The 25,000-nt window shown below is 38.6% G+C and overlaps 1 protein-coding gene across 1 annotated transcript in view; it reads left to right on the top strand.

Moving 5' to 3' along the window:
• Positions 1-25,000, top strand: part of EBF3 (EBF transcription factor 3) — a 479,658-nt gene that overhangs the window by 421,429 nt on the left and 33,229 nt on the right. The window contains exon 11 of the mRNA XM_030202964.1: positions 8,578-8,666. Coding sequence (XP_030058824.1) covers positions 8,578-8,666 — 89 coding nt within the window. The remainder of the gene's footprint in view (positions 1-8,577; positions 8,667-25,000) is intronic.

Below are 25,000 nucleotides of genomic sequence, written 5' to 3'. Positions count from 1 at the left end.
AGCTGAAACCAGCAGCTGGAATGAAGCAAATGAATGTCTTCCTGTTTTTATTATTGCAGTCAGGTTTTTCAGTCAGAAGAAAAATGTGTGCCAAATCTAAAGTCTTTATATCTCTTCTTGTTGTGCACTACTAAAACAATGGATTGTCAGTGCCCAAAGAAGCTGGCTTCCTGCATTAGTTTATTCCTTTTCTATGTGTAATGACACTATTTTGAAAGAAGGCTGAGAACCTGAGCAGAGCTACTTGAAAGTACTCAAGGGTGCATCAGGCTGATTGACTAGCATGTCCTACAGGTCTCAATTGTGTTGTAGCAGTCAAACTTTTGCTACCATCACAATTTGTCTTTATCAATGTGCAACACAAGTGGTTTGTACAAGTCCTTCAGCATTCTTGACTTGAACAGTCATGCAAGGAAACCCAAAATATAGCTCAGACAGATGATGATGAAGAAGAGAAGAACAATGAAGCTGAACTACAGATTTCAGCCAATATAGATAAGAACAAGCCAAAGTACTTGGCACTGTTCCAATTAGTTGTGGTTAGGACAATAAAACTGACAAAGTGTAGGGCAAAAATATTTTTTCAGATTAATACTATAATTGTGTGTAGGATTTCTTTGGCTGCATCAGGTTTGAATACATTTTACATTGTAATTCACTAAGGGGCCCTTTTACTGAGCCGCGTAAGCGTCTACGTGCGCCCACTGCACGCCAAAATTAAGTTACTGCCCGGTTACCACGTGGTTCTTGTGGTAATTTCATTTTTGGCACGCGTCTGATACATGTGGCCGAAAAATAATTTTTATTTTCGGATGCGTGCCAAGTGGCATTTGACACACGTAGGTCATTATCACCCGGTTACCGTGTGAGACTTTACCACTAGGTCAATGGCTGGCGGTAAGGTCCCAGACCTAAAATGGATGCATGGCAATTTTGATTTTGCCGCACTTCCATTTTCAGCAAAAAAAGGTCTTTTTTACAGGCGCGCTGAAAAATGGATTGGCCTGCGCCTAAAACCCGCACCTACACTACAGCAAGCCATTTTTCAGCGCACCTTAGTAGAAGGACCCTACTGGCTTTTCTCCAGTGTGTGTCGGGGGGGGGGGGGTGAAACATAATTAAATCAGGCTCATCTAGTGGGCTGATGTACTTGCAAGTTGGGCTTTGCATTAGAACAAATGCTGAAATTTTCATGTGTTTTTCCATGCAAAGCCCGACTTGTGAGAAATTTTGCAAGTTTGCTGCTTTTTAAATAGTAAATGTTCACGTGTAGGTTTCTATATGTGAAATTTGATTAAGATTAAAAGTTAATGAGCTGCTGTTTTGCAGGATATGCAAAGCAACCAAATAATTTTGAATTCCATGAAAACCAGAATGTGAAAACGTCTTTGTGTGTTGTTATCTTTTCTTGGCTCTACAGGGTGCAAAATATAGCATGCAGTATTCCTATACAGCTTAATGGCATGGGTAGGAGAGTTACATGCAAATGAGGTCATTAATTTGTAGGAGATCTCGCAGATTACTACGTTGACTCTTATTCCAGTTAAATATAGGGATAACACTTTTCTTGACAGACCTGGGAATTTAAGTCTTTATCATTTTGTAAAGCCCGCTCAATTTAAAAAAAAAAACTGTGCATAGCAAATAAATATGAATTTTCATGTACTCTACATTTTACTGTAACCTAGACTTAATTTAATTATGCATACCTGTAGATGGAAATAGTATTTAATTCATATAAAATAATTTTATACATTTTTGGTATTGCATATTAATGTAGACCTGCAGGCAGGGACAACTGACAAAGAAGGTTAAGCCATCAAAATGAAAAATGAAACTATGTGTGTCACAAGAAAGAAAATTCATCTGAATCTTTTCTATTGGTGCATTTCTAATTGTAGTAGGCAGATTTGAGATTTTCTGGTCACAGCTGCAAGCTGAGAATCTGATACCATTTTCTGCTGCCACATTAGCTTCAGCAATCCCAACTTGAACTGACATCACAAGCCGTTAAAATTTTATCAATTGTGGTATGATTAATCCCCCAGTACACTAGAATGACTTAAATATTTAGAATGTTTCTTCTGTTATGACTTTAATGCTTATAAAATAACAAGATTAACTCCACTGCACTCAAATGTATTTAAATATGTATCCTGTTTGAGCTGTAGGCTATTTCTGCTTGTAGGAATTATTGAGTATATTTGGTTGTGTCAGACCCTATTTGTATGACCCACTCTGGATATTGGCCTGCATAAGATAACAGGGTATCTGGTTCTTTCAGTGGTTGTCTGATAGCTTGCCTCATTTGGCATGGAATGTGATTCCCTGCTATTCTGGATTCTTATTCATTCAGGTTTTATAGCTGTGTAATTTTCTTATTCTAAAATAAAAGCTCTCCAACAAAAATTACTATGCATTAGGCCACAGTAGCCTACTCAAATGGATATTAATACAGTTTATCTCTAAAAGGACGAATAATGTATTTGAAACAGATAAAAGGCCCTCAACTAAATGAGGAATGTTAATATCTTATGGCATGGTTAATAAAGAGATACTTTAAAAGGGAGACTTGCTTTATGACTTCTGGTTCAACAGCATTGTAATCTGACATATCTTAAATGATATAATTTTGAAAACATATTCATTTCTTTTACATCCACTGGCATTTTTGAATTCAGGACAAATTATGGGGAACTAATTATATTTTTATGTTATCTGAATATCTAGTTATCTATTTCTCTCTCTCTCTCTCTCTGTCTGTATATATATATATATATATATATATATATATATATATATATATATATATATATAGTGGATAATGACCTGTATGTCTCATCCAGTCTATGCATCTAATTTATAATACAAGGTTTGAATACTTTAAAAATATTTTAGATACTTTTTTTTCATTCAGTACAACCTTATGTATTTGGTTTTGTAGTCTGTAAGACAATTAATTTAGAACAATGAGTTATGTTCTGAAAGTAAGCATTCTGCTTAATAATTTCTTACAGTGAATTGCTCAGAAATCAAGCACATTACTTTACAGCTATCAAAATGCTGTCATATAAACGGGTTAGGGTAGAGATTAACATAAAGAAAATTTGCTTTATTCTTCCTCATATTTCTTGTTCATCCATGACTTCAGCTTACCCAAGGCTCCTTCTCTAATTATCCACGAGGTCAGTAAGCAAAATTGGGAAGAAGCTGGGAGATCAATACAAATTATCCCTGAGCAAACCAGTGCTGACAGTTTGAATTGCAGCATATGTTTACCCAAAATCAGGCAATTTATCTTAATATCAGCAAAGTAATGCAGTGCAGGTGAAAGGTCAGACAATCTCTCCACCTCATAATTACCCAGTTCTAAAACAGGAAAGTGGTATTGATTGGCCTGGTTCAGTGCTCTGCGACTGGGACATGCCAGTGCTTTGCCCTGGCTCTGCTGGACTCTTAGCCTGTAAACTCGGCACACTTAGGATTTATTAGATGTGTACGGAGGGGTCTTATGTTTTCTTCCCTAGTTGTAGATTTTGTCAGGGAAAGTCTCTCCTGTTCCTCAATTTTTTTTTCAAGCAGCAGGGTGATAGATTTGTATTGCTCTGTATGGAGGGATACAGGCCAGAGCTGCTGGAAGTTCGAACAGAAGTGGGATGGAAGTCAAGGTGGATTTAGCCTGTTATTAGTCAATCTGTTCTGCATATTGCCAGCTGCTCTTTGAGGCACAGAGGCAAATCATCAGAAACCTCAAAGTGTTTTGAGTACATATCACTTCTCCCTTAATTTAAAGAGAGAGGCAATTTTTTCTAATTCTCTCTTGCAGATTAATTTACAGTAGTTTAGATCCCGTAGCAGTAACAGACTGCATTTCACTAAGGATAGCATTTCATATTTAAAACAGCATAAGTCAAAATTCTAAAATAATAAGTAACATTTGCCACATCAAATAGAATTAATATTACTCTTATGCTTGAAATAGTTTTCAGTTTACATCTTACAGGAGAAGTATAAATGTATAGATAAACATATTTTTTTCTTGGTAATTCGTCCTTTCTCCTTTGACTTGCAGAATGACCTGGAGATTTTCCTTCTAGTTTAACAGACCCTTTCACTGTTTCTAGTCCTGAGACTGGGAGACATGCACAGGGCTCTGACTGGAACTTGGCTCTAAATCCAGCCTCCAGGACTTGTCCTTATTGATGACCATGACTTTCTCCCCCACCTCCCTCTAGTGGGTATGGATACTGCTTCTGCAGCATATTGAGCCCCTGCTGACCTGGGATGCAGAAGACACAACTTGGGGATTGAACAGGGGGCCTTCTTTATGGAAGTACATGGTACTGCCATCAAGCCACCGGACTGGTCCAGTTCATAGATCATTAAGTAAAACATTTAAACTATATTCATATTGGTAAGATCATTTAAAAGCGGGTAAAAAAACTTGACTTTTCAGAGTACATGGTTATTACAAGTCATAATGCTTTTGAATGCTTGCAGTAAAGCTTCTGTCACTTGTCAGTTACATTTGCATGAAATCAATAACAGTTGGCTATCTACCTTTTCTGATCACCTTTCATCAAACTAGATTCATGTAACCCAAAATCCTTCTGTAACACCAAATATCTACTCTTTTCTCTTTCCCACTATCCATGATGTATTGTAAGCCACATTGAGCCTGCAAAAAGGTGGGATAATGTGGGATACAAATGCAACAAATAAATAAATTAAGCTAAAGAGCGATTAGCTGGAAAGCAGAAAAAACGTTGACATCTTACAAATGCATAGAGCACAACTTTTTTCTTCTCTAATCAAGGAATGTGATACTTTACATTATTTTTTTTTTTGAGCAAGTCATTTTGTAAGGCCATACTAAAGATTCTTCTATACCAGTACACTGGACTTTTGCTTGACACACTTGTATAGGCCCAGGCATAGACATGACAAATTGTTCCCAAAGTCAATGCTGACAGCTTCTGATGATTAATGGTCTGATTATGAAGTGGTTTTACACATATAGAATTTACATCACAGAGAGTTAGAAATTTTGCCATGTCACATATGCCAAGGCATTTTGAAGAGCTTTACTATTTGCAAAGAAAAAGGAGGGTGAAATCCCAGCAAAAGCCATGTCATGTAAAATCAATACATCGGATCAATGCTTTATTAACAAGAAAATGTCTTACTTCACATTCCTATGTGGACCTTTGTCTCCGGGATGCATGATGGAATGTCAAATCAAATTGCAGTCTTCAACTTTCTGTCATGTTATTGAGTGCATATGTGTGAGCCTCCTTGCATTGATTATGAAAATGTACTGTATATGTTTACACAAATAATTGAAGCACTTGGTAATAATATTGAACAGCAATTTTGGATATCATTTTTGAATGCTATATCTTAACCTTACTTACTAAAGTAAGGTTAAGATACAAATAAGTTGTAGCCTTTTTGTTCACTTGTGTGCTGTAATCCTGCTGAGTTTTAGAGTGTTAATCATGAAATTACATGCTGACTAATGAGTGATGGCCTAAATTGCAGGCTGAGTAATGAATAGATGGAGGCAGTTCTTATTAGTCTCAGAAAACCTATTGATTTATGTAGCGCCATGCACCACGGAGTTACTCTGCTGAAAACGATATCTACATCAAGAAGTAATATACTCTAATAAGTATTTTCATCTTAACTCTAGTCTTTGGGCCTCCAGGCTCAGTTTTTGTTTGAGTCAGACAGAGCTATAATAAAGCCCTATGACTCCTTATAAAGCTTGTTAAACACAATGTGTGCAGTCTAACTGAGTCAGGATCATGATTCATGCACTGTACACAGAAGCATGTGCTGCTGATTTATGACCAAGCACAGTTCATAGTCAAAATTACAATTTGAGGGAAAAAAAGATTAATTACTATTTGTGGCCTGCAATTTCATGAGGCTAGTGGATTGCAGCTGTAGAATGATAGTGCTCTACATCAGTTTGTAGTCAGCCATTCACAGATTATTAAAGCTTTGCAAGATTAAGTGCTCCTCCTGCCTGGTTTGTGCTCAGGCAATATGCTAGACAAAAAAGGACCACAGGGATAAATCTGAAGCTAGCAATAGCTGGACATATGTCATAATTGCCACTTTCCCATAAATCCACAATCAGTATAGAAAGCATTCCTTGATGCAGGCATCACATCATGACTGTAGTGATTGCTATATATGGCCTGAAGACCTGTAAATTTGTTTCTGTAGTACCATTTTTACAATATGCTATCTACCCTTTGAATTTTTCCTAGGTTGATTTCTACCTAGAGATAATTATTGCTTTTTTTTGTTTTGGCATAAAACAATGTGATTGCTATATTAGTCTACTTGGATACACACCCCATTAACCTCAGAGTTGGACTGTTGTAATTGGCAATGCATGGTCCTCCCTAATCAGTTCAAACAGAGGCTACATGGTCCAAAAACTGACAATTGGATAATACTGGGATATTTGAGATGATTGCCGATGATCCCCCTCCCTTTATTGGTTATTTTTACATTGCCTATTCATCACTGCAGACTTTTAGGGTCATGAGGGACACTGGGCCTTTATATTTAAAAAATATATTGCAGTGGTATATTCATGTATACCAAATAAAATCAATCCAAAACCCTTTCTGCAAGTTCCCACTGTTAGAGAGATTGAGAAGGCTCAACTGAGATCAAAGGCTTTCTCCTCGATGGGTCCTCAGTATTGAAACAGTCTCCCTTTGGAAGAAAATTGCCTTTCCTTTCACAGGAAGGTAAAGGCATTTTTCCCAGTCCTAGTTTAAAGGCCTTGTTTGGGACTTTCTTTGGGTTTAGGATTATGCTGGTTAAATTTTTTCAGTTAGGGAGTGAGGATATTAATTTTACTGCCATTGTGGTGGGAGGTTGTGTTGCTTGTTGTTTGATCTAGTGAGACGGGTTGATTAATGGATTCAGTATTATGTGTCCTTGAACTGATGAAATGCAGATGGGATCATAATATCATCTGGTTGTTGGTTTTGAATCTTGTTAGTATATGTCAATTCATTTTTCCTTTAGATATTATCACATATGTTTATTTTTGTGTTGTATGCATTCTGTTGTAGGTGTTAGATGGTTTTATATTTCAATTGTTTGGTCCATCACTTTGTTTTTTTTTATTTTTTTTTTTATTTTTTTTTTTTGAGGTGGGGAGTTTTTTTTTTTTTTTTTTTTTTTTTAAACCAAGGAAAGTAGTTTCTAAACATAAAAAAGGTAAAGTAGTTCAAAGAAGCTGTGAGTGATATCTTCTGTAACTAGTAATTGACCTGGTGTAAGTGGTCTCACATAAAGTTTGGTGTGCCAAAGAGGCTTTATGCTAATATTCTATAATGGCTTAGGCCTGCCCAGATTTGGTTATAGAATTGGCGCTCAGTGCACTCCATTGAGTAGTCGCCAAGTTATAGAATTGCCCCATGCAATACAATACATTAGCACTTCTATACCGCAAAGCCCATAATAGTTCTATGTGGTGAAGAGTACAAAGAAGCAGGACATATCCTAGAAATACATCAATTTATGCTAAGAAGAATAAGCCATCTAAAACATTTGAGAAAAGATCATAAAAATAAGTTTTAATAACTCTTTTAAATGACGCATAATGCAAGATGTGCTGAGTAGATGATGATAGTAAATTCCACCAATGCGATGATTAAACAGAACTTTATATATCACACCTCTTGGACTTAGGCATTGCAATAAGAGAGGCAGTCGGCTGCCTAATGCAGAGTTTTTAACTGAAATATGAATTAATTTTCCTAAATATAATGGAGCAAACCCATGAAAAATCAAAAAATTCATAGAGCAAAGAAATAGTATGCGTGACTTCACTGGAAGCCAGTGCAGCTTCTTCAGAAAAAGGAGAGGCGGGTAGATAACTGGAGGAATGATAAATTAACCATGCAGTGTTTGAAGTCTTCTAAGAAGACCCTCATTTAGACTTATATCTAGAACATTGCAATAATCCAAGTGTGATAACGCAAGAGACTGTACCAGTAATCTGTAGGCTATTTGATTAAAAAAAAGATCTGATTCTTCATAATTTGCTCAGGAGTTCAAACGTTAAATTCTCATCAAAAATGACTCCCAATATCAACAGTTTTTCCAGTTGAAAGAAGGTACCTTTTATTGAAATAGTGGTTTCTAAAAAAGGTTTATGACAGTTCCCCAGTACTAAGAATTTTGATTTATCATTGTTTAATTTCAACTTGAAAGCATTTGCCCAGCTAGAGATGATGTTAATGCCTTCCTCAATTATTTGAGGTTTAAGATGTATTGACATAGCAAAAGGTATGGCAAGCATCATCTGCTATATATATGTATTGTAACCCGCAGACAATAATCCAACAGCTACTTGGGCCATCAGCAAATTATCACCTACAATTTGTTGATTGACCTTTATTTCTAAGGTAAAATATAAGTGATCAGAATTGTGATTATAAAAGAACTCAGGGGGTACTCATTAAAGTTTACTTCATGTTAATGCTAATCCATAACAGATCACTGAAACGTCAACTAACAAACCATCCAACTTTATTTTTCCAGCCCTTAATGAACCAACTATAGATTATGGATTCCAGAGGTTGCAAAAAGTCATTCCTCGACATCCAGGTGATCCAGAAAGGTTACCAAAGGTCAGTTACATGCAAAATCTTATATTTGTGACTATCAGTTTTATTTAAGGCTTTTTGCTATACATTAATGATAATTATAAAGCATACAGCATATTTTTTGTGCCTAGCAGTTTCCTCCTACATCTCTTGGTTCTCTAGCTCAACTGGAGCCAGGCCCAGGATCCAGTACCATGATTCTTTATTTGCAGCTAACTAACAATGTCTCTTCCCCCCCACCCCATGTTATAATCCCTCCCAATTTATCTGACCTAGCTATCTCAGCAACAAACCTTGTCTGGGGCCATGACTTAGAGCTCATTACAGCAGGGTTTCCTAAGCTTGTTCTGGGTATTGTGCAGACAGTCTAATTTTCAGGATATTCACAATAAATATGCATGAGATCAATTTGCATATGATCTAATAACTACAAATTAATCTTATGCATAGTCATTATCATCCTGAAAACCCAACTCGCTCTGGGAACCATTTTGGGAAGCCCTGCCTTACAAAAATTTAAAAAACTGACAGAAGAGAGGCTGCTTTCTCTACTGCCAGTCCCTCATTATGGAACAAGTTGCCTGTACATTTATATCTGTGTACTGAAACTCTTTGTTTAAAAACATTTGAAAGCATGCCACTTTTTATCAGCTTTTGATAAGGGAATTAGTATATAATGTGTTGATGATTCAATGATTTTCAGTATTAGGCCCTGTTTACAAAGGCACGCTAGCGTTTTTTAAATTAGCATATTTCTATGGGCGTCTACATGGTTAGCATGTGCTAATTTTTAGCACTTAACTATGTTATTGTAATCCACTTAGGTTTTAGGCGGACTTTAAATGAATAAATAAAAATAAATAAATAAACATGGTCCCTAAATAAAACCATTTGAAGGGCTATTCCATAAAGAGGGTGCCAATTTTTATGTGCCAAGAATGCATATCTATCTGGAGCCTATTCTGTAGAATACTAGCATAGCAGTGCAAATATATGTGTACAACTAGACGTGACCACTTATACCAGCCATAGAGCTGGTGTAAATGGCTACATCTAGCTTTAAACTACATATCTTCAGATTTAGGTGCCAACTTATAGTGCATAACCAAAATATTAACATCTATACGTAAATGTGCACACATACACGCATATAAAAACATAGAAACTGAGAAAATGAAGACACTTAAAGACTATCCGCCTCATTTTCGAAAGTGATGGGTGCCCATATTTCGACCCAAATCAGGAGATGGGCGCCCATCTCGCAAAGGCGCCCAAATCGGTATAATTGAAAGCCGATTTTGGGCGTCTTCACCTGCACTCCGTTGAGGGAACGAACAAAGTTGATTGGGGGCGTGTCGGAGGCGTGGTGAAGGTGGGACTGGGGCGTATTTATCGGCTGAGCAGAGATGGGCGCCCTCGGCCGATAATCGAAAACCAAAAGGCATTTTTATCGCTAATTTGGGTAACTTTTTTTGGACCCTTTTTTTCACGAACAAGTCCCAAAAAAGTGCCCTAAATGACCAGATGACCACCGGAGGGAATCGGGGATGACCACCCCTGACTCCCCCAATGGTCACTAACCCCCTCCCACCAAAAAAAAAAAACAATTTTAACAACTTTTTTTCCAACCTGTATGCCAGCCTCAAATGCCATACCCAGCTCCATCACAGCAGTATGCAGGTCCCTGGACCAGTTGTTAGTGGGTGCAGTGGACTTCAACCAGGTGGACCCAGGCCCATCCCCCCCTACCTGTTACACTTGTAGTGGTAAATGGGAGTCCCCCAAAACCCACTGTACCCACATCTAGGTGCCCCCCTTTAGCCATAAGTGCTATAGTAATGGTGTAGAGTTGTGGACAGTGGGTTTTGGGGGAGATTTGGGGGGGCTCAGCACACAAGGGAAGGGAGCTATGGACTTGGGAGATATATATATATATATTTTTTTTAACTTGTTACAAGTGCCCCCTAGGGTGCCCGGTTGGTGTCCTGGCATGTGAGGGGGACCAGTGCACTACGAATCCTGGCCACTCCCACGACCAAATACCTTGGATTTGTTTGTTTTTGAGCTGGGCACCTTCGGTTTCCATTATCGCTGAAAAACGAAACCTCCCAGCTCAAATCCACACAAATCTGATGCATTTGCCCGGCACCAACCGTATTATCGAGAAAAAAGACGGACGCCAATTTTTTTTGAAAATACGGTCTGTCTCGCCCCTTCACGTACCCGTTCTCGGACATAGACGCCCATGGAGATGGGCGTTCACGTTCGATTATGCCCCTCTATATGGCCTATCCGGTCTGCCAGTCCATACCATCTGCTATCTTTTCCTCTTCTTTACAGATCCTATGTATTTTTTCCAAGTTTTCTAGAATTCAGATACAGTCTTCGTCTTCACCACCTCCATCAGGAGGCCAACATTTTGGTCATTTATGTGCATTTTTGGTGCCTAAATGCTGGCACCCTCTTTATGAAATTGCCTCTTTAGGATATAATTTTATGTCACCTGTTTGAAACGTCCAACAAGCTACCTACGTAGGGGTCAATATTGAGCCACCAGCTGTCAGTGTTTTTTAAGCTACATACTGCATGGGCTAAACTTTTACTAAGGTGCACTGAAAAATGGCTTGCGGTAATGTAGGTGTTGGTTTTGGGTGCACGCTGATCCATTTTTAGCGTGTCTGTAAAAAAGGCCTTTTTAAAATTTTTGCCAAAAATGGACGTGCGGCAAAGTCAAAATTGCTGCGCTTCCATTTTGGGTCTGTGACCTTTGGTAACCAGATGGTAATGACCTATGCACGGCAAAAATGAAATTACCACAAGAGCCACGTGGTAGTCTGGTGGTAACTCCATTTTGGCGCATGTTGGGCGCACGTAGATATTTATGCGGCTTAGTAAAAAGGCCACTCAATGTCATATCCAGCTTCTGGCATTGAATACTCAGGTATGTGAAGTCACCCAGAAGTTAACTGAGCGCTGGACGATTTTCAGACCAGTGTCTGGTTAGCTCGGACCCTTTGACTAGCTGGTTTTACAATAGCCAGTTATAGCCAGTATACAATATCAATTGCCAGCCAGCTCATCAGGATTTAACTGGGCAGATTAAACCCCTTTAAATATTGGGCTCATAAGGTCAGATTCAGTAAATGGCACCCAAAGTTAGGCACCATTAAGATCCGTGCTAAGCTAGTATGTGTTTCCTGCACATAATTTTGGGCACGAGGACTTATGCCTGCCAAAAGCTGGTGTAAATCTTCATGCCCGCCTGATGGCAGTTGGGTGTACAAGTCCAAGTATTCTATAACATTATACCTAATTTCTGGGCATGCCCCCCACCTACCCATGCGCCTCCCATAGTCGTACCCCCTTTTCAGTTGTGCACTATGAAATTTAGGTGCACATGTCATAGAATAAGGTAGAAAGTAGATCTGCGCGTAACTCCAAATGATTACCATTATTGATTAACACCTCATTAATCAATTAGTTTATGTGTGCAACTACAATCCATGCCCAAATTTGGGTGACCTGTTCAGAATCTGGGTATTAATGTTTATTTTATAAAGCTAACATAATGCCTATGTGCTTTTGTAAAATATGTACCTAGAACTATCCCCTGTAGTGCACAAATTCTCCTACATAAATTAGCATCTGTTCCAAAAGTGTAAATGTGTACATGTACTCTATTTGTGTGCGCATGTATTCTATAAAATACATTTGTATATTGCAACTCGAGCCATGCTCCACCCAAATTATACCTCTAGAAATGTCTGCACATGATGTGCCATCTTGTCAACACATGTACTTATAGGCACACATTAAATTGTATGGTTTTATAAAAGCCCTTTCCATCTGTAAAACATGCATTGCATGCAGAAAATGCTTTATAAAGTTAACCTCCTTTTGTCCCCCTTGCACAATGACAGGAAATCCCCTCACCCTCAGCAATTTTGAAAACTAGCTAAAAGAATGGAAAACCTGATTTAATGATTAAACACAGGACTTCAACATTCTGCAGGGTGCACCATGAACTTATTGAGTAGTACGTTTATTGTTTATTAGTTTTACTATACCATCTCTCTTGCAAGGCCAATCAGAACAGTTTATAATCTGTCATACATAAAACATAATACCTAGGAAATCCATAAAATGATAGGAAAGTAAAAACAAACATTACATTCAAATGAAAAACATACAATTCTAAAAAACAAGAATTACAACAGAATGTCAATTAAACATAAATCAGCATTCCTTCGTAGATCAACCTTTCTACATTGCAGGATGCCTTACAGCTCTCACATTTCGCTTAACGTTACATCATGAGGAGCCAAATGCTAATTGAAAGAAGTGCGTTTTCAGCATAGTACAGAATAAGGTGTATGATTTCGTCAGTCTTATAGATTGTGGGAGTGAATTCCATGGAGCCAGGGAGAGAAAGTAAAAAGCCGAAGTGTGAGTAGATTCTCATCTAGCCATAGCAGGGGATGGAAAAACCAGTCTATTATCAGTGAGTGATCGGAGAGTTCGTGTTGGGAGTATAAGGAATAGCTAGAGCCACCATTTAGGAAAGAGTCAAGGAATATAAAGCCTTATGTGTCAAAGTTAACTCCTTAAATTTAATTCTATATTCAACTGGGAGCCAATGTAGATGCTTAAGTAAAGGGGAAGCCCATCAAACCATAATTAAGCTCTGGAATTCGATGCCAGAGAATGTGACAAAAATGTTTGACATATCTGAGTTTTAAAATGGTTTGGAGAAGTTCCTGGAGGAAAAGCCTATAAACTGTTATTAAGGCGAGGAATTTAAACCATCTCAGGCAAGTGTTAAAAATATGGTATTATATTGGTTTTGAAACTTGCTTTGAATTGTCTACTTTTAGTGAAGCACACAAATTATTTTGTTGCATTTTTGTTTAGTTTACTTATTTGTATCCCACTTTTCAGATTGTATTGCTCAACAAAATGGTTTATATAATTCAGATTCAGAGCAGAAACAAAATATAATATTCAAAGACAAGTTTGAGGAGAGAAGGAATGGGGTAACTGGAAAGAAGAGGTAACATCACCAAACTAGACTGTGTGACAGGTCCAGGACTTTTTCTTTAAAATGGGGATGGAACTACAGGTCCCATAAAGTGTTGTACCAGAACAGGGAGTCAGTGGTTCCCAAACCACAATGAATATTTATGAGAGAGATTTGCATGCACTGCCTTCATTGCATGCAAATCTATCTCATGAATATTTATTGTGGTTATACTGAAAACCTGACTGGCTACGGTGCCTCCAGGACCAGGTTTGAGAACCACTGGACTAGGCCAATTGTCTTAATTGGAAACAGAAGGAACCAAGCATCCTGAGAGGTAGAGACCTAATAAGCAGGGAAAGGTTTGGAGCTTAGAGGCCTTTAAAGAAAGCTCCATAGAAGCAGAGGGAAAGAGGAAGATACCACTGCCTGAGAAAAGGAAGGATTGCATGGCCTGATATACTCCAGCCTAGGAAACCTGTGGAGGATGGTCTACAGATGGACAGAAGGACAAGGTACTTACCATGAAGATGTAGTTAAGGTTCTCTTATAATTTTCTTTCCACTTTTGTTTGGAACTCAGATTAACAGCCAAGGGCAGAGGACAGAACCCTATGGTTTTGTTGAGTGTTATCCTGACCAGGGTGAGAAGGCTGTTGGATTAAGGCCCAATGTCCTTAGTAAATTACTGTCAGTTTGTGTATTTTGGTTGATGGTTTTGGAAAACAAGTCCAGAGACTTTGTTAAAGGAGACTGCCTAAAGCATGAGGGCAGCATGGAAGGCTAATTTGCATAAGGCTTGGATTTGGAGAGATCCTATTTTGCATATTCCCCACACTCTAATAAAGTATATTTCTATTTTGGAAGTAAGGGAGCCAGAAGGTTCCCAAAAAAAGAGAGTTTGTTTCTGACCCAAAGAAAGAGGGCACTGAATGTAAGGAAAGTGAAGTAACTTGGGAAATACCCCATGTGAACAGGAGAGTGGCAACAAGGACTGCTGATGTTAACCAGCAGGTAGTAGTTGATGGCCTCTGATCTCTTTATTAAAAGCAAAGCCCCTTACTATATCTCTGAAGGGCTTGGGATGAGTACCTGACTCCTAAACCAATGGAGTCCCCCCAAAGGGCTGCTGACTGGGTTTCTTATCATAACTGGTCCCAGATTATCCCAAAATATTAAAACACTCCATAAGCCAGTGTATACAGATACATCTTCAATGCACTGTTAAATCAATTGCAATTCAATTTAAATCTCAACTCTTGAAGAAGGGTGCTCCTGTAATGAGGGCCTAAGTAAGAAAAACAACTCTGGTATAATGTGTGAAAGTAAGTAAAAGAACTAAATAGAAGAGATTTGAGAATCAAAAGTATGATGACAATCTATCTTAAATTCCAAGACTGTTATGCAGTCATGAGGAGGAATGGGACAACTCTATATTGAAGGTGAGATGGCAGGCAGTGAAGGGCATCAAAAGAGCCAAAGAGCTTTGTATTTAGAATGTTTAAGACAAATCCATGTTGAGAAAGCCAGAGTATGATCTTGTTAAAGCTTGAATCTGTAGGGAGAGAGCAGGGGAATTTTGGTCAGTGCTATAAATGAGTTGACTGTTGTCTGCAAAAAAGTGCATTTAGGCAAAGGCTTTTTCCATTACTTAGCTTCCCACTATTCCAAAACCTGTGGGATAGTTGTGTCCATCAACCAGCAGGTTGAGATAAAAAACTGAAAACTGACCTGAGACATATCTCTCTTGGAACCCGGTCCAGTTACTCAGTATTTTCTATCTCCAGCAGGTGGACAGACACTCTTCAATCTCTGGTTCAGAGTGATTTGCTTCTGGTCCAGTTGATCAACTGGTCCCTAGTTGAGCTTTATGGGTGGCTTCAGTCTGCAGAGTCCTATGTGGAGGTCTACATATCTCTGTCATAAGAACATAAGAGTAGCCATACTGGGTCAGACCAATGGTCCATCTAGCCCAGTATCCTGTTTCCAAACAGTGGCCAAGCCAAACCACAAGTACCTGGCAGAAACCCAATTAGTAGCAACATTCCATGCTACCAATTGATTCTCTATGTCTGTCTCAATAGCAAACTATGGATTTTTCCTCCAGGAACTTGTTCAAACCTTTTTTAAACCCAGATATGCTAACCACTGTTACCACATCCTCCTGCAAAGAGTTCCAGAGCTTAACTATTCATTGAGTAAAAAAAATTTTCACCTATTTGTTTTAAAAGTATTTCCATGTAACTTCCTTGAGTGTCCCTTAGTCTTTGTACTTTTGGAACAAGTGAAAAATAAGTTATCTCCCTTCATCCATCTCTTTTCTAAGCTGAATCAACCTAACTTCTTTAGCCTTTCCTCATACGAGAGGAGTTCCATTCCCTTTATCATTTTGGTCGCTCTTCTTTGAACCTTTTCTAATTCTGCTATTTCTTTTTTGAGATATGGTGACCAGAAATAAATTCGAAAATCTGCTCAAGAGCAATATAACAAGAAACTAATCACACTGCTCTAAACTCTCGATGTTAGCGTCACACCTCTAAGGACAATGTTTCACCATATAAATTATTAAACAAATAAAGCCTCATAAGCCCAGGGTACCAAATATTTGGACACCCCTTAATGGCCTCTCATCATCGGCTCCAGCCTCCTCCGAAAGCACCTGCAGAATAAAATAACTCATGTCGGAGAAAAAAGTTCTGCAGTAAAAAACAGAGGGGCCTATCTGTTATTATTTAGTCCTAGAGGCATAAATATCTCAAAACATTCTATCATACAAAAATTGGAAGAAATAATCCCAAATTCAAAATATGTGCACAGGAGAACAAAACAGGATACTTAGCTTCACCCGGGTGGTAATGGCTTATATCGACATCCAGGGAAAACACCCCTTAACTTTGCTCAAACTCCACGTCCAATATATTTTCTCAACAGACAAATGAATCCTTCTGTTTCATTTACTTCATCAGGAGAAATCAAAACTAACCACGTTTTTCTCTTGTAAGGATCCAAGGACCAGAAATAAATGCAATATTAAAGATTCAGTTGCACCATGGAGCGATACAGAAGCATTATAGTATTTTCGGTCTTATTCACCATCCCTTTCCTAATAATACCTAGCATCCTGTTTGCTTTTTTGGCCACCCTCGCACACTGAGCAGAAGATTTCAGTGTATTATCTACAATGACACCTAGATCTTTTTCTTGGTGCCCTGTGAATTTACTTCTTCATCTCTCCCCTGTTTCCTGTGGAGCTCTCCTTTTCCAGCACAACAACCTAAAAAAAAAAAAAAAAAAGAAGGAAAGAAGTTTACTGGAGAGCATGGGACAGAGTATCAGTCCTGATGCTTTCTCATCTGGGGTAAGACTTGTGGAGACTGTGAGCTTGGAGGGAGCAGCTGGCAGTGGTAAGTCTGACTAAAGTTTGACTCAGAACTGCTTGGAGAGATGCAAGGGATGATTCTGACTCACTGTTTGGGACTCCATTGTGCTGCACTTGTGCTAGTCACAGTGAATGGAGACTCCCATGGAAGCAATTAAGCTGGTTTTCTCACTGTGGGACCCACTGGTCGGCATCAGTACATTGCAGTGCATGCAAGCCAGGAATCCTACGGGACATGGGGGAAACAGTCAGTGGCAGCACATCTCCGGATTTGGCGCGGCATCTGAAAATGTCACTGACTTCAGGCTCTCCGGCAGGGCCTGTGCACAGTTTGATTCCGGAGAGTGCATCAATGGCACCATTTTGTCAGGGCTGGCTGGCAGTGAGGAACAGCCTCTGTCTGAGAGCACAGCCATCATTTTACAACCTCAGGGCCTGACAGAGCACTCAGCTGCATCAGGATATTTGTTTTCTCCAGAGTTTATATTGCTCTTACACCAGACCTATTTACTGAAGCAGGAACAGGCACAGTTACTGTAAGGTGCGCCAATTTCTTGTCCTGCTGCCCCTCCGGCTTCTAAGAGTTCTCATTTAGCCCCGTCTGTCCACTCCTGGAGGTCTACCTCTCATTCTCCCTCCTTATCTGATGTGGACTCGGTCTATTCAGAGGAGCCATCATTAAAGGTGCCATTAGTGGAGGGAGAGCTCCCTCCTAAGGAAAGAGATGATCCAAAGGTTGTGTCATAAAGAGGAGCTCATTAATTTTATTTCTGAAGCACTGGCAGTTCTTTCCATTGAGGAACCTTCTGTTTCAGAATCAGGAGTTCCTTCTTCATCGATCATGAGTGAGCTTAAAGGTCCTTCTAAGGCCTTACTGATGCATCCATATAATCAAAACCTGATTACAGCAGAATGAGTCTCACTGGACATGGGATGAGACTGGGAAGAGCCATGACTCACCTCACCTGTTGGTTCCAGAGGAGAAAGAGAAATTACAGCTTCCCAGGGTAGACACCCTTGTTACAGCGATGAGTAAGAATCTCATCTTGCCATTGGAAGGGGACATTGCCCTAAATGACTTGCAAGATAGGAAACTAGAAGGCTCTCTGAAGCAAACCCTTGAGGTGGCCTCTTTGGGCCTTCAAGCAAAAGAGTGCAGCTCGTTAATGGCTAAAGCATGCCTGAAGTGGCATCAGCAGTCTGTAATACAAGCAGGCACCATAATGCCCAGCTGGAAGCAGGTTTGGCCTTCTTGGCAGATGCTATTTAAGACATGTTACAGGTTACAGCCTGCAGTATATCTTTAGCTGTCATGGCACGTTGGCAACTCTGGTTCTATAAAAACAAATGGAAAAAAAAGAAAAGAACTACAGTTTGTAATAAGACAGCAAGCACAGTCATACTAAACAAAATAGAGGAGGAAGCAGAAAGAAACCATATTTTAAGTCAGACAGATGGCCAGATCCGAATTGCTGAATTTACACTTGGATTCTAAATGCCATTTGAAAAAAAATGTGTCTTAAGGGCAGACTTAGATTCCTGAAAAGATAAATTCAACCTGTAATGAAAGGGGAAGCTCTTTTAAGAAGAATGGAGCTAAAAAATGAAAGGCCACACTCAAATCAAGGAAAATGATAGTAGAAACAGTTTTAAATTCAGTATTAAGGTTTAGCTTATTCATCATGATTAGAAGGAGGTATTCAGTGCATGACCAACTATCTCTTAATCATGTACTGACTTTAGCTAACTCCTTGTTTACCTCAGCCCTTGATCAACTGTATTTTAATCATGTACTGACTTTAACATAACCCTACTCTGTAAGCCACATTGAGCCTGCAAAAAGGTGGGATAATGTGGGGTACAAATGCAATAAATAAATAAATAAATAGCCAATTCAAAAACCAGCCGATCTAGGATGCAATGCATTAGTTTTCTCAAGGAAAGGGAATAACTGAAGATGTATGACTTTTTCCAAAATTTTGGAAATAAATGGAAGATTAGAGACTGGCCAGTAACTAGACGGGGGCGGAAGGATCGAAGGAGGATTGCTTAAAAGTAGTCTAATGAAGGTATGCATCCAGCTGGCAGAAAATACACCAGAGATAAGGCTATTATTGATAACTGACACCGGAAGAGAAAGAAGATTGATTTTACTAATGCTTTAAAAAAGAGGGTAATAGTCCACCAAAGTAAAAGTACATATACAGTAGAAGTGAGAGCCTTTGAAACTGAGAAATTGGCAACTTTGTTGCATACAGACCAGGTACAGGAAGGGAAGGGCATGGGCTATCAATCATAGTTTCAGGAGAGAAAGAGATAGAAGGAAGGAAATCCCTCAAAGTGAACACTTTAGCAGAGAAATAAGTGGCTATTGAGTTTGAGAACAGAGCATCATCCTGGAAAAAAATATTAAAATGTTTCTTAGGATGGAATTTATTAGTAGCTATCAATTCAGAGTAATATTGATTCTTTGCCAGAAGCTCTGCCTTGCAATAATGTTTTTGAAGTTTAACTTTGTGCTTCAGGCATTCTGAAAACCTGAGTAGCCACTTAAGGAGGCAAAGACCCAAGCGGTATCAGCCATTTTGATGTTCAGGGCTAATATAGGTGTTTTTAACCATGGCAGAAGTGTACAGTGAAGCTATAAGACTTTTGTCCCAGCACTGCAATGGAGCATCAAAGGTCAAAGTGTGATAACCCCCCCCCCCCCCCCAAAATAAATAAATAAATAAATAAATAAATAAATAAGGAATAGAAGAGAGATACATGGGATAGGATAAAGACAAGATTTCTGCTCACTTGAAGGGTTCTTGAGGGTTACAGGCATTGGACTGAGTGGCAGAGAAAATGTAATCAGGTAGTGTTCAGACCAGGGAAATGGAATTGCTGAAAGAGTCAGAGGCACCGAGGAAGAGGAAGTAGAAGAAATGATAAGATCTATTGAGTGACCTGCCATATAGGTTGTAAAAGAAACAAGTAGGGAAAGGCCAAGAGTGTCCATTTGGCTAAGGAATTTCCTTCTTACAGTTGATAGGGATCATCTACACAATTGTTAAAATCTCCAATGGTTAATAAATAAGGAAATTGGGAATATAGATGAACAGGAAGGAACACAGTTTCTGGAAACTGTCTAAATGAGAAAATGGGGGACAATAATGAAGACATTGATAGGAATGGATAACACCAAGAAAATCTAACTGTGATCCTCTAAGATGGGTCTTTCCCTTGGAGACAGCTAGAGTTGAAGAGGATGGTCTAGTGTGTTAGCCCATGGAAGAATTAAAGGCTGCAAGGGAAGGGAGTATAAACAACTTACCTGGGAAGATGAGTAAGGGTGTAGAACAGCCTGGAAACACCTTTTAAAAATAACAGGGATAGTTGCTTGTACATGCATGTGTGAGAAAAATCTTTTAAAAAAGGTTATCATTTATCAAGGCTTTTCTCTCATTCAGGGGCCTTTAATACTAGGACCTTCCCCCCCCCCCCCCCCCCCCCCCCCCCCCCCATTCTCTATCAACTAGGCCAACAATTCCCATTACAAGAAAAACCTTGGTGAATCAGACCTTCGGTTATGTAAGAATTTATTAAGTTGAGATATAACCACATGATTATTAAATGATACCCTTCAAGACATAAAACATTGGATTCACTAATACAACTATTTTGGATTCTATGAGAGGGACATAAACTTCCTGCATAATGAAATAGTTCAATTAAACATTTTCCACTTCAGTAGCCTGTAGTGATTTCAATCTAAGCAGCCCACTCTGATCTGTGATTATTTGACTCTTGTTTTCCTTTCATTTTCTAAAGCTCGATTCAGTTTAATCTTTTGTTTACAAAGCTTTTGTTATAAGTCCCTGACTTAGCAGGCTAGCAAATGAAGTTCACATATTAATATCTACAGGGACTTTTCATTTAAATTCATCAGACAAAAGCTGCCTGTGTTGTTTATGCACATGATACATATCACAGAAATTTCATTTTGATGTATAACATTAAAGATAAGTCATGTCTATAATTTTTTCCCTTTACTTTGATATAATTTTGTTTTTCTTCTTTTTTTGTTCAGTCTCTTATTTTCAAGGCACACTTGAAAACATAAGTGAAAACTGAAGTCAACATTGTGATGGATTAATTTTATATTCTATTCCAGTGTGCGACAAGTCTTGACCACCTCTGAGTTTTATTAACACAATAAAACCTTATAGGCATCACCTTTAAATGCTCAGCATGCACTGAAGCAATATCATTAGATTTCATTTTTAATTTGTGAACATGCTAGCAACTCATATTAGATATTCACTGTTAGGATAATTAGGACACACAATGAAAGATTTTTGAAATATATGACATTCTGTGTATGTATATATTTATTTTTTTACCCAGTGATTTAAAGTTTGACAGAAAATGTTACTCAGATAAAACTGGAAACATCAGGACCCCAAACTGTAAGATACTTGTTTCCACATTTTAACATTGGCATCAGTGTCTTAAGATTTCAAGGTTTTGTGAACGACAAAATTGTTACTACAGTGCAATACTTATGAATACATTAAAACATCAGAAATAAAGCTTGGACATTAGTAATAAAATTCTTAACCTTTTAAACACTTCTGTAATCAACAGAAGTACACACTGAGAGATGTGAAGCTCAATTTTGTATAAGGCATCTATTTATTTAGTAGGATTTATTTACCGCCTTTTTGATGGAAATTCACTCAAGGTGGTGTACAACAAGAACAATTCAAAGATAAGCTATAGACAATTACAGCAGTAAAAATATTCAAACAATACAAAGTATAGCATAATATGCTACATTACAAAGTCAACACAATACACAATAAAACATTTTAATAGACAGCATAGGGTATAAGCAAAGACAGAACATAGAGATAGAAAAGATAGAGTATCAGGAGTAAGAAAATAAGGGGCCCTTTTACAAAGGCGCACTAAAAAATGGCCTGCGATAGTGTAGGTGTGTTTTGGGCGTGCGCAGAATCATTTTTCAGTGCACCTGTAAAAAATGCCTTCTATAATTTTTGGCAAAAATGGACTGCAGCAAAATGAAAATTGACACACGTTCATTTTGGGTCTGAGACCTTACCGCCAGCCATTGACCTAGCAGTAAGGTCTCACATGGTAACCGGACAGTAATGGTCTACGCACGTAAAATGCCAATTACTGCCCAATTATCACCCATATGCCAGAAAATAAAAATATTTTTCAGTGCGCATAGCAGACGCACATCAAAAATGAAATTACCACAAGGGCCACGCAGTAGCCGGGCGGTAACACAAAATTGACGTGTTTTCGGACGTGCATAGGCACCTACAAAGCTTAGTTAAAGGGCCCCTAAGGGACTAATTTAAAGAAAGATGCAAATGAGGTCAGAAAGATGCTTGAACATTATCTTAGCTAGGGTGGAGTGGATAAACATGTCCTGCTATAGTATGTGCAGCTGGTGTCATTCCTTGTGTGTGTGTGTGTGTGTGTGTGTGTGTGTGTGTGTGTGTGTGTGTGTGTATGTGTGTGTGTGTGTGTGTGTGTGTGTGTGTGTATCTGAGACTAGCAAGTTAGTTACTTCTTCCATTAAAATCCTGGTTGAAGAGCCAAGCTTTCACCTGCTTCCTGAAGTGGAGATAGTCTTGTGTTAAGTGAAGTCTTTCAGGGAGTGCATTCCAGAGTGTGGGGGCTACTCCAGAGAAGGCTCGCTTGTGGGTATCACATCATATGATGTTCTTTTTGGAGAGAGTGTGGTTAGGGAAACTCTTTTTGAGGACCTTGGTGACCTTGGAGGTGTGTAGAGGGAGATCCTGTTCTTCAAGTACTCTGGGCCATTTCCTATAAATGCCTAGAAGGTTAAACATAGAGTTTTAAATTTGGCCCTGTATTGTACTGGTAGCCAGTGAAGTAGCATCTCTCTGACTTCATGTGCAACTTTCTTTAAATTAGTCACCTTACTTTCTAACTTTTCTTACTCTCTTACCTGTCTATATGTTCCATCTTTGCTTTACCTTTCACTATCAATTAAAATGTTCTTTTATTTATTGTGTTGACATTGTAAGTAATATACTATGCCATACTTTGTATTGTTATTTGAATATTTTTACTGCTGTAATTGCCAGTTGCTCATGCTTGATCTATTCTTACTGTACACCATCTTGAGTGAATTCCTTCAAAAAGGCAGTAAATAAATCCAAATAAATAAATAAATAAGTTGGGATGTTTAAAATTGCAACATTTAAAAAAAGGCTCACTAGACAAGGAGCTTTTTGTAACATCCATATAAACTACAGAGAAAATACATATATTTGTCAGCAGGTACACTAGGAATAGCCATTTTATACTAGTATTCTGTAACAGAACCTGGGTACCCAAGTGACATTATAGCATATGCTTCTAAGGTGCATCCTCAGAGTGCCTAAGTGGTGGTGTACAGTTTTAGAATTGTCCCACAAAAGTACAATACAATTAGAATAATAGTATACAAATATGAAAAAGGAAATTGCAATAACATAACATTAAAATTAAAAATCAAAGAAATAAAAAGAACAAGAAAGTATAAAGAATACAGAATAAATCAAGAGTGAAATTTAAGAACTGCCCCTTGCCTTGTACATCAATCAGGCACATCATAATTGGCCAGACAGAGAAGTGTCCTATAATTAAGAATTAAGAATGGTGTAAGTTAGGCAGCTGGTGCAGCTGCACTTACGGTTGAGCTCCCTTGCTGGGCGGCGGGGAGCTCAGTTATGAGTGTCAGTCTTGCTATGACGGCGGACTGGGTTGGACAATGAGCCAGAGGCTGGATCGGCTTGGGTATGCCCATGGTTAAAAATGTGTTGTATATAAATAAAGCTGCGGTCGTGTTATGCCATATTAAAATACCATGTGTCGTGTCCTTATTGTTTTCGTGTGCTGTTTTGAATTTTGTGAATTTTGAAACCGAGGTGCCTCGGCTGCCTATGTTAAAGATAGGCGCAGTGCCCCATCGGTGCACGGAGCCGCAGATAACATGGCGCCGTGCACCGAGGGGCATGCGCGTTCGCACCAGCGGGGGGTGCCATGGAAGCAGGGTAGGCTCGTTCCCGCCGCCAAAGGGCACCCCACTGGTAGGGGAGGAGAAAAAACGGGGTTTAAAAACCCCGGGGCGGAGCCCGGATGACCTCTTCTCACATCCGGAGGAGTGGCCTAGTGGTTAGGGTGGTGGACTTTGGTCCTGGGGAACTGAGGAAATGAGTTCAATTCCCAGCACAGGCAGCTCCTTGTGACTCTGGGCAAGTCACTTAACCCTCTATTGCCTGCCACATTGAGCCTGCCATGAGTGGGAAAGCGCGGGGTACAAATATAATAAAAATAAATAAAAAATGATTATACTTCTTAAATAAAAAATGGGTTTAAACTTATTATAGTTTGTTTTCAGTCTTAATCTAGATGGTAAACCTTTTGAAGTATAAATATATTGCCATTGTAAAATAGAGAATACACATATACTTTCAAGGTCCACTCAAATCAAACCCCCTCCATCTGAAATCTGTGAATGCTGGCTCTAAACAGATATAATTAGCACCTCTTCTAACATCACTACTTATACTGGTATGCCAATTTAAACATGTAAATAGAATTTTTTTAAACACATGTAAACCTTCTTAAATTACCTCCTTAATTTATATATTTTAGATAGGATAGATAATCATATAAATTACTTTCTGACCTGGGTTTTTTGAAATTGGTACAACCATGCATTTGACATTAATCATCACTTAATGGTGTAGCCAAATGCAAAATCCTGGTAGTCAAGCAGGTTCATCAAATAATGTCTTTACTCCATGGATATAGTTATACCCAAGATCTGTCTTCCTCAAAACCTTGTTTTCAAATTTCTATTCAGCTAAACTCTAGTAGCTTACAGATTTAAATAATTTGATGTGATGAATGCATGTTTTTGGAGTACAAAAGT

This window comes from Microcaecilia unicolor, chromosome 5 (assembly GCF_901765095.1).
Source record: "Microcaecilia unicolor chromosome 5, aMicUni1.1, whole genome shotgun sequence".
NCBI classification, from domain to species: domain Eukaryota; kingdom Metazoa; phylum Chordata; class Amphibia; order Gymnophiona; family Siphonopidae; genus Microcaecilia; species Microcaecilia unicolor.
The sequence above is the reverse complement of the archived record's forward strand: the minus strand, read 5'-3'. Positions and strand labels throughout refer to the sequence as shown.